General features: G+C 28.2%; 1 protein-coding gene across 5 annotated transcripts in view; it reads left to right on the top strand.

Annotated features, from left to right (window-relative positions):
* Positions 1 to 392: 392 nt before the first annotated feature.
* The window catches only part of LOC117176919 (esterase E4-like), a 40655-nt gene continuing 31490 nt past the window's right edge, over positions 393 to 9557 (top strand). For 2 of the 5 annotated variants that reach the window (XM_033367312.1, XM_033367315.1), the window contains exons 1-7: positions 393 to 890; positions 1677 to 1814; positions 3365 to 3542; positions 3721 to 4065; positions 5379 to 5500; positions 5617 to 5779; positions 6138 to 6313. In XM_033367312.1, coding sequence (XP_033223203.1) covers positions 711 to 890; positions 1677 to 1814; positions 3365 to 3542; positions 3721 to 4065; positions 5379 to 5500; positions 5617 to 5779; positions 6138 to 6313 — 1302 coding nt within the window. In that variant the 5' untranslated portion in view covers positions 393 to 710. The remainder of the gene's footprint in view (positions 891 to 1676; positions 1815 to 3364; positions 3543 to 3720; positions 4066 to 5378; positions 5501 to 5616; positions 5780 to 6137; positions 6314 to 9557) is intronic. The other 3 variants (XM_033367313.1, XM_033367314.1, XM_033367311.1) reach the window with 2 other exon arrangements.

Genomic DNA, 9557 nt, shown 5'->3' with positions numbered 1-9557 from the left:
AAAAACTCGTGTTATCTAGATTCAATTCAATTGGAGGTAAGTACTTTTCGGAACTGCACCCGAAAAAAGTTTTACGTTTCTGTAATTGTTCTTGGAATTGATTATATTTCTTTGTAGATTCCTGTGAAAACGGTTTTAGTTATTTTTACTCTTTTGTTAAAAATGTTCCGCCAGGCAATCTCGAAAACGTGAAAAAGAATCTCGAGAAGAATTCAGAAGCAGGTGTACACTTGGATTCATTCAGTGTGCCACGTCATAATCTTAACAAACGTTAACGTATACATACCCTGGTTTACAAATAAAGTGTATATACGCAATGTATGTACATATAGTTATCAGTACCGAACTTAAATTCAGTGTTGAATAAGTTACGCGCTTTCATGGAAAATGAAAACTAGCTCCATGAGGACACACACACAGGCACACAAAGGCACACACGAAGCGGCTCATTCGAATTATTTCCTAAACGGGTCGTCATTGTCACAGCACGCGTTATGTCACTTCGACTAGTACCGAGTGTACAATTAAAGCTTTCCCGCGTATTTGCGTATGCTATCTGCGTTCTACAGAGACATTCGCATAATTGCATCGAACAAGAACGAGTCGTTCTCCTGGGGAAGTTTCGCGTCCGTTAATTCGCGTACCTGTGTTCGATTTCACTTTTAAAGACAACTTAATGTGATTGCTGTATGTGAATAAACTGCATTATTATGCTGAAAATAATTATATTATCATTGATTGTGATCGGTGCCAAAAGTGAACCTGATGCCATTCAAACCAAATTTGGACTTCTTCAAGGAAAATGGATAAAAACTTCAAGAAACTTTTTTATCGATGCCTATTTAGGAATCCCATATGCTAAACCACCTGTTGATGATTTGCGATTTAAGGTAATACAATTTAATTTAAAAATTAATGAAAGTAACAACCATTAAATAAAGAATATTGTGTTGTCTATAAATACAGTATAGTTAGGAATGGATCTGGACGTAGGTGTATTCAACAATTAATACCAACTTGGTTAAAACATTGTTTAATTAAATAAAACAATTATACAATATTACAACTTGTCGGTAAGGCCGTCACTCGAGTACTGACCCTCTGTGCGTTTCTTTCTCATCATCCCCTCTTTTACGTTGGGCCTTATACTCCCTGCGACTTATCGATCTATGGCCTATCTATCTAACCTACAATATATTTACAGTAAAAAATACAAAATTTCACAATTTGTTTTCTAACATAATAAGCGGGAACAGATTTTAATTAATAAAATCATTTATACTTATCAACCAAAGTTTCATTAAAAGAGTATCTAATAGTCTTGGGAAACTCGATGTGCGGGAAATTTTATTTTTTTATAGGCAGAGTATACATTAAGTAAATTAACAGATAGTTATTTAAACGCAAGCTATCAAGTTAATTTAGTATTCAAATGCTCCAAGCACGTTCTTACAATCAAAACCTTGAATCATTAATCAAATAGTTGGTATAATTTTTAATTAAATGACGATAAAGTTGATAATATTAATATGATAATTAATAATTTCACTCAAAAAATCTTTTTTTGTAGTTATAATAATAGCCTATTTGAATGTTTAAAATTAGCTTAAAAAATTAAAGAAAAGTATATTTCATAATTTCATAATAATATTAATTTGTCATTATTATTTGTTTAGAACCCTCAAATTTGGGAAGAAAAGTGGTTAGGGACAAAGGAAGCCACAAAAAATGGCCCAACATGTATTCAAATCGATTCTAATGGTAAAATCAGTGGTGAAGAGGATTGTCTTTATCTTAATGTGTTTGTTCCCACCGTAAGTAACTCACACTCTTTTAATATTTTTAATGTTATCGAAGACAGACATGTTTTAAACTTGTAATCTCTAGGCTATAATATGTTAATGTTTTCTGTTTTTTATCAATCATCTCTTAATTATTAAATTTCAATTCTTTGATTACATAAACTTAATTAATTAAAATGAGAAGAAAATTATTTGAGAGTTTTTGGATAAATAAAATTTACTGACTAGATAAATAAAAATTTGTTTATTGTTGAATCTGCAATAAATAGACGCGTGTATCGAATATGTCTGCGTTGATTAATTACTTCAAAATCTAGTTAGATAAATTCCGCTATTTTCCGATAAATGCAATGCTGCAAAGGATTTTAATCTTTTCTTTACGATCCTCATTACTCATCATGCCTTTTGTTCATTAACGAATTCCTTATTTGAGATAACTCAAATTTTTTATTGTGTTATTCTCGACTTCTATTGCTGCGAAAGATACCGTGTTAATCATACGCTTTATCTCGACATTTTTATTGACATTCTCGAAATGAGACATTTTATAACTGTATGTTTAGGATTGCCAAAGTATGAATCATTGAAAACTGTTGCGTATTTTATTTATTTTTATAGTTAACGTTTCCTATTTAAAAACGATCTGTGATTGATAGAAAATTCACTTTTGAAAGGAGATGAGTGATTCTGTTCTGTTGAAGAACCATAGAAATACTAATTTTACCAAGTTTTTTCTTTTAAGTTTTAGATTTGTTTGAAGAGATATCTGGTTATCAGGATATTAAACATTTATTTTAATGTCAACAGATCAGAAATTCAAGAAACTTTTCCAAGAATTAGCTACCAATTAGTAATAACGTCTGAAGCTATGTTTTCGTATATTGACCTTAAGACATTCCAAAAGATAAGGGTAATGAAACAAATAGCTGGTTTGGTTAAAAGCAAACTAAATATTTGTCCCAGGTATTCTGAAAGAAAAGAACGTTGAAAATCTAAAAATATCTTTCTGACATACTTTGATATCAAACCAGGTTGCTTTCAAATCGGAATGGAATTGGTGTTACGAATAATTAACATATAATTAAAAATAACATTACAGTAATCCGTATGACCACTTTGTCACCCAATTGCTAATTTTATATTATGTTTCACGAAAATAGCGCTAGGAAAGAAAATTGTACGTTTTTATACTCAGCAATTTTTAAATTGTCTATCTTAATTTTAGTATAACCTTATACGATTAAATAGTAAAATATAATTTTGAGAACGTTTTGTTTTAAGAAGTGAAAATTAAGTTCAGCGAATAAAAATCAGAAATCTTTTTAATTTCAAGACATATTGAGTATCTTCAAGACTCAAAAGACATTATAAATCTTTCAGATTCTATAGAAAATTTGTTAGATCCTTAAGTTCAAAATAAAATCTTCGCAAGTTTGATATATATTTCTAAGATGTAAAAATATGGGAAATTTTTAATCATCAATTTTGCAGAAATATTTTAGTGAAGAGCAAAAATGCATTAAAAAAGTTAAATTATCTATCATAATTATTAAATTTTCCAGGATACGCGGCATCCAACTACAACCACAGATTTAGCTAAACGAAAACTTCCTGTTCTTATATTTATTAGAGGTGGGAGTTTTAATGTGGGAACTACAAATAGTTCAATTTTTTCACCAGTTTACCTCCTCAATCAACAAATTGTTCTTGTCACCTTCAATTATCGGCTTAACTTCTTAGGTGAATAAGGCTATTTTTACACTTATCTCGACTCAACATACCTGAAACAGAAAAAATAACAATCATGTAAAAATTGGATTAAAGTAACTTTGGAACGATTTTTAGGAAGTAACTACAATCCAAAAACCGTTCACATTATGAAAAATAATTATTTTAATTATTCTAACTTTACTTGTAGGATTTTATAGCACCGGAAATGATGCGTCACCTGGAAACTATGGATTAAAAGACATGGTTACCGTGTTGAAATGGGTGAAGGCAAACATAGAGGATTTTGGAGGGGATCCTGACTCTGTCACTCTTTTTGGAAATTCCGCAGGCGCCGCTGCAGTTCATCATTTGTCTCTTTCTAAAAAAACGGAAGGGCTCTTTCATAAAATGATTACAATGAGCGGTTCAGCATTAGCACCTTGGGCCTTCCATCTCAGAAAAAACATCAGGAATGACTCAATCGAACTAGCCAAGCTAGCTAATTGTTTTCAGATGAACGAAACAGTAACAACGGCTCTATATAACGAAATAAGTAAATAATTTAACCAAATAATAATACAAATTATGAGATAGCATTTAGGAATTATATAACAGTAAAAAGAGAAGGATTGTGTAACTTTAAATTTAAATATTTAAATATTTTAGAAAGCTGTTTCTTAACTGTACAATCGAAAATTCTCAACCTTTCAAATTTCAAAAACTAAAAGTTTTAAAAATTAAGATTTTTAAATTCAAACTTTCAAAGTGCAGACTCAAATTAATGTTTTGAATATTCCAAATTAAGTCATCCAAAATCCAAACCATTTTTTGTTCCGAAATCTATAAAAAATAAATAAATTGCAGATTTTTTATCTGGGAATTTAAAAATATTTCATATGATTTCAAGAGATTAAAAAAAATTGTAAGAGATTTCAAAGAATTTTTAGGATTTGCAAAAATTTAAGAGAGTTCTAGAGAACTGTGGAAAATAAATTAAAATTAATTTCAAAGGATTCCCAGCGATTTCAAACATTTCTAGAAATTCAAGCGGTTCTTAGAGAACTTTAGTGACTAAGTTCGATTTAATTTATATTCAAGTGATTTCGAATAATTTATACGATTACTAAAGGACAAATTTTAAAGCATTTCCAATGATTTCAAAGAATTTCTAGAAAATGTTGGAAAATAAATGAAATTAAATAAAAAATCTAAGATTGCTAGAGATTTAAACGGATTTTTACAATACTTTATACTTAATACTTAATAGTTTACTTTTTCCTTTAAGATTTCAAAGAATGTTAAGGGATTCGAAAGGACCTCAATGCATTTGAGAAAATTCAAAGGATTTTTAAAGCATTCCATGCGCTTCAAAGAATTTCAAAGATTTATAGGGACATGAAGATTTTTTAAGCGAATTTTAATGGATTCGTTCAAGGATATCAAATAATTTCTACTTATTTTAGTAGATTTTTACGCTTTACAAAAATTTTAAGGAATTGCTAGCGAACTCAATTTTATATGTAATCTCTGCAATCTTTGCAATCTTTGCAATCCCATGTAATCGGAAAAGCAAAAAAATATTTTTTTTCGAGAAGATAACAAACAAGCTGTAACAAAAATTACCAAAATCTTTTCCGGTGCTAGTGTACACCAAAAATTCGAGTAATTAGCTCGTTGGTAAAATACAAATTTTTCAAATTAAATATTTTTATAACTGCAGAATTCGAAATTAATGATTTTAAATCTGAAATGTTGCAAGTCCTACAATTTCAAAGTAGACGAAATTCAGAAGTGAGGAAGAAGGAAGTGAGACGAAATCATGTGTATGGATATTCAACGCAACCTAATATGTATTTTTGTCTTTAGCCGAAGCTTCTGCAGACAATTACAAAGTGGACAACATAACAACCAATATGACTGATGAAGAAATAGTTGATTGCATGAGGAACATCGATGTAAAAGAACTCTTAAATCTAACTAGAAACATGGTAAATATTAGTAAGCAGCCAAGTCGGTTTAATTATATTAAATCCATTTTGATAAATTGAGCCACAGCGTAAAGTTTCCCAACCTGAACAATTTAAACATAACAATATTTTTAAAGACTGTTTGGAAAAAATCGCCCAATATGATCTTTGGTCCAACTTTGGAAGAAGATAAAGAGGATGCTATCATAACAATGCATCCAAGAAAAGTGGTAGAAAGTGCTTCATTTCGTGATATTCCGTGGATAACGGGAGTTGTCGCAGACGAAGGTTTAGGACTCGGTAAATAATTCAATATTTACATTAAATTGAATTTAAAGATTTAAAAGAATACCATTCAGAGAAAATGGTTTTCTTGGAACAAAAGCATAGTCCTGTTGTCTGCTTTGTTTTAGAACAAGTGCATATTTTTTCGTAGATACAGAATTATTTTGCAACAATATTAAGTAAAGTTTATCACAAAGGTTTGATGCAAAAAAAATTCTTTTTCATACATATGAAAATCCTTCTCAGCTTAAATTTAAGAGGACATTCCATTGATGTCAAGGAAAATCCTTTTGATATAAAAGGACGTTTCTCTGAGTTACAGTATTAATTAAAAGTAAGAAATTTTGACTTTATCGTTCATATCTTATTATAGGCATTGATTTCGAAGGTGAAAGTTTGCAAGAACTAGAGGAGAATTTTACTGAACTTGGGCCGTATGTTATGGAATGTCATCAAGTTATTGAAAAGAAGGAACAGTTTAGTCAATCTTTGATAGATTACTACTTTCAGGGAAACCTCAGTCAGAACTTTAATACTAATGCTTCTCAAGTAAGACATCATTACAAGTTAATAAAACAGTAATGCAGCAAACAGTTTACAGTAAATAATATTGTGTGACAAGGGGGGAAAGGTAGCGATTTCAGTAAGAGTGAAGTCAGTAGCTTTCTTACTAACAAGATACCAACATTAATATATGAATAAATAAGTGAGATTATTTAATAAATCGTCTACAATGTGCAAACTTTTATGACTGAAGCCCTTAAAATTTAAACCATTTTTAATTGAAAGCGTAACATTAACAAATTTGTAGAGTTCCAAGCTAAACAGTTATTTTAAATAAAAAAATTAAAAAATGAACAATTAGATATAGGAATCAAAAATTCATTCATTCTGTCCCCATTGAAGGTCTTATGTTTGGTGTCGCTTTTCAATTTTTTTTTCTAGCGATTTTTTCTATTATATGAATTTGACCGTTTATTTTTATACATCAGTTTGACATCTTATCAAATTCTCTTTAACCTGAAGTTGCTCCTCTTTCATGAAAATGCTTTATCATTGTTTTTTAATTTATTAATTAATTTTGCACACTAAAGCACACTAAAGTTGCCAATTCGAAATCATTTCATTTCTAAGGCTTTTAAAATTATTAAATTTCAGAGGTTTACAGTTTCAAATTCTTCAATTTTATAGGTAAAAAATAAATTTGACTTTATTCGAATTACGTTTTCTTTTTGTTTACTGAAAGTACATTTCTAGTTGTTTTTTTTTCATTTTAATTATTTAGTTTAAAAAATAGAAGTATTATTATGACTATTTTGAAATAAATTAAAAAACTTGGGCTCTCAGCACAGTTTTGATGTCGTTTCTTTATGTCCATTCTATTGAACACGATAATTTTTATTAATATTAAGTGATTCATAAATCGTGCAAAAATATGGTATGGATAGAAAGCCTACCAAATGCTTATTTAAAAAAAAATAATATGTCCATTTTTAAAAATAAAACTTATTTAAAAGAAAACCAGATCCATTTTTTAACAAAAAAGAATTCTCTATTTCGAAAAAATTTAACTTATTTTTGATTTTCATTCTAAAAGGCCATTTTTTTAAATTATGCTTATTAATAATAAAAAGTGTATCCACTTTCTTAATACTTTTTTCCGGAATTGATCAAAGACAGCATTTGATTTAAAACTGGTGAATTTTTTAGGTTTCCAAATTCAAATTGAAGCCTTGGTAGAAATAACGCTATATCGACAAATTTTTATCCATAGACTTCTCGGTATTTGAGTTTTTCTTTTGAATGTTTCTCTACTCCGCGGAAGTGCTGCGATCGAAAGTTTGAAAATTCAATTCGGAATGAAATGTCGAAATAGTTGAGGTTATTTACTTCCATTTACTTCGCATCCTTAGCATGTATTTCAATTAACCTCGCAAGTGTACATATCTAAATATAATTTAGATTTTTTGCAGGATAAAAATAGAAAATTATATTTGCTGAAGAGTGTCAAAAAAATTTCAAAATTGGATTCGGCAAATTTCAATTAATAAAAATAAAAGAAATTAGCTTAGATCGTTTACAAACTTAGTCCTACATGTATAGTAAAAAATAAATACAAATATAATTTCTCGTCTTTTCATTAAAAGGAAGGAAAGAAAAACACGTAATTATTCGTGAAATTGTAATTCAAAGTTTCATTTTTATTTTATTATAACAATAATTTAAACATTATTCTTTAGTACAATTTCTGATGATTATTTATCACTCATTTAATTATTTTATTATTATTGAATATTATATTTATTATTACCGGTTCAGGACGTTTTACTCAAGCCTCTCTAACCCTTTTATCATTTCCTGTGTGCCATTCTAATCAACTTAATTGTCTTTTTTTACCGTTCTTTCCGCGGAATAGAGAATCAGTTAAAAGAAAAACTCATATACATAGAACTCCATAGATACAAAATATGTGTTGATATAACGTTATTTCTTCCAAGGCTTCAAATGAAGAATATTTAAGAAAAATATTTTTAAATTTAAAACCTTTTAGATTCAACGAATAAAAATTAAGAGGTTTAAAAGTAAAAATTTAAAATGTAAGCTTTTGAAACTTAATCATTATTGGCGTAATAACAGACATTATAAATGAATTTCTTTTTAATCGCCATTTAAATGCTGTCGACTGCTACCCGCTAATTTCCGTCTTTCGCAAAATTAATATTTGTCATGAGAATAATGACTTTCTCAACAAAAGGTTTGATTTTTTAACATTTTATTGATCCAAGAATCTCACAAAATCCCGGATATTCGACAAGTTCTCTTTCTTTTGTTCTCAAATCCTTCGGAAAAAATATATAGTGAGTCAGTATCGTACCTAAAACAAAAGTTCAAAGTCGGATTTAACCAACACCCTTAAAAAAAATTCCCTCTTCTTTTTCAGGAAAAAATCAAATACAATGCTTCCTCAATGAAGAAGAAAAATTATCTCTCTTTCAACTCATTAAAAATAATAAAAATAAAAAAATTCCTTCTTTCAATTCAGAGAAAATTTAATATAAAAAATGAATCCTTTTTTATCTTAGGAAAAAAATTGAAAATTACATCGTTTTTCTCCTCTTCAATCAATAGAAATATTAAAAATACAAAATGTCCTATACAAATTCTGAAATAAATTCAGAACCAAAATTCCACTTTCCAATTCAAAAAAATGTTCTTTCTTTCGATAGATTAAAAATATTCAAAAATAAAATTTTCCTCTGCCGATTAAGAAAATGATTCCAAATAAAAAATTCCTCCCTTTCATTATTAAAGAAAAATTTGAAAATAAGGAATCTCACTCGCTTCAACTCAATAAAATTATATATTAAAATGTTTAAAATAAAAAACTCACTTCTCCAATTTATGATAAAAATAAAACAAAAATGTCCTCTCTTTCGACTTAGTAAAAATATTCAAAAGAAAAAAATGTCCTCTTTAGATGCAGAAAAAATTAATGGTTAAAAATTTAACTTTTCAAACTCGAAAGACTTTCAGATCAAACTCTTAAAAATTGGATAATTTTATGCGATATTAGGTGGCTGATATTTGAATTGATTGAAAAGGTTTTTTAGAACTTTCAATAATGTTATAAATAAAATAATAACAAATAGTTGTTGAAAAATAGCGTCCTGTATATTGAAAGGGCTTCTAATTTTTAATTTAACATTATCAAAAGTTTTATAAATAAATATATTAAAATTTGTTTAATTTTAATTTTAAATATTTACATTCAGTAGAGTTCTGATAATTTAAT

This window comes from Belonocnema kinseyi, chromosome 7 (genome assembly GCF_010883055.1).
Source record: "Belonocnema kinseyi isolate 2016_QV_RU_SX_M_011 chromosome 7, B_treatae_v1, whole genome shotgun sequence".
In the NCBI taxonomy this organism is placed as follows: domain Eukaryota; kingdom Metazoa; phylum Arthropoda; class Insecta; order Hymenoptera; family Cynipidae; genus Belonocnema; species Belonocnema kinseyi.
Note: the sequence above shows the minus strand (reverse complement) of the source record. Positions and strands in the feature narration are given on the sequence as shown.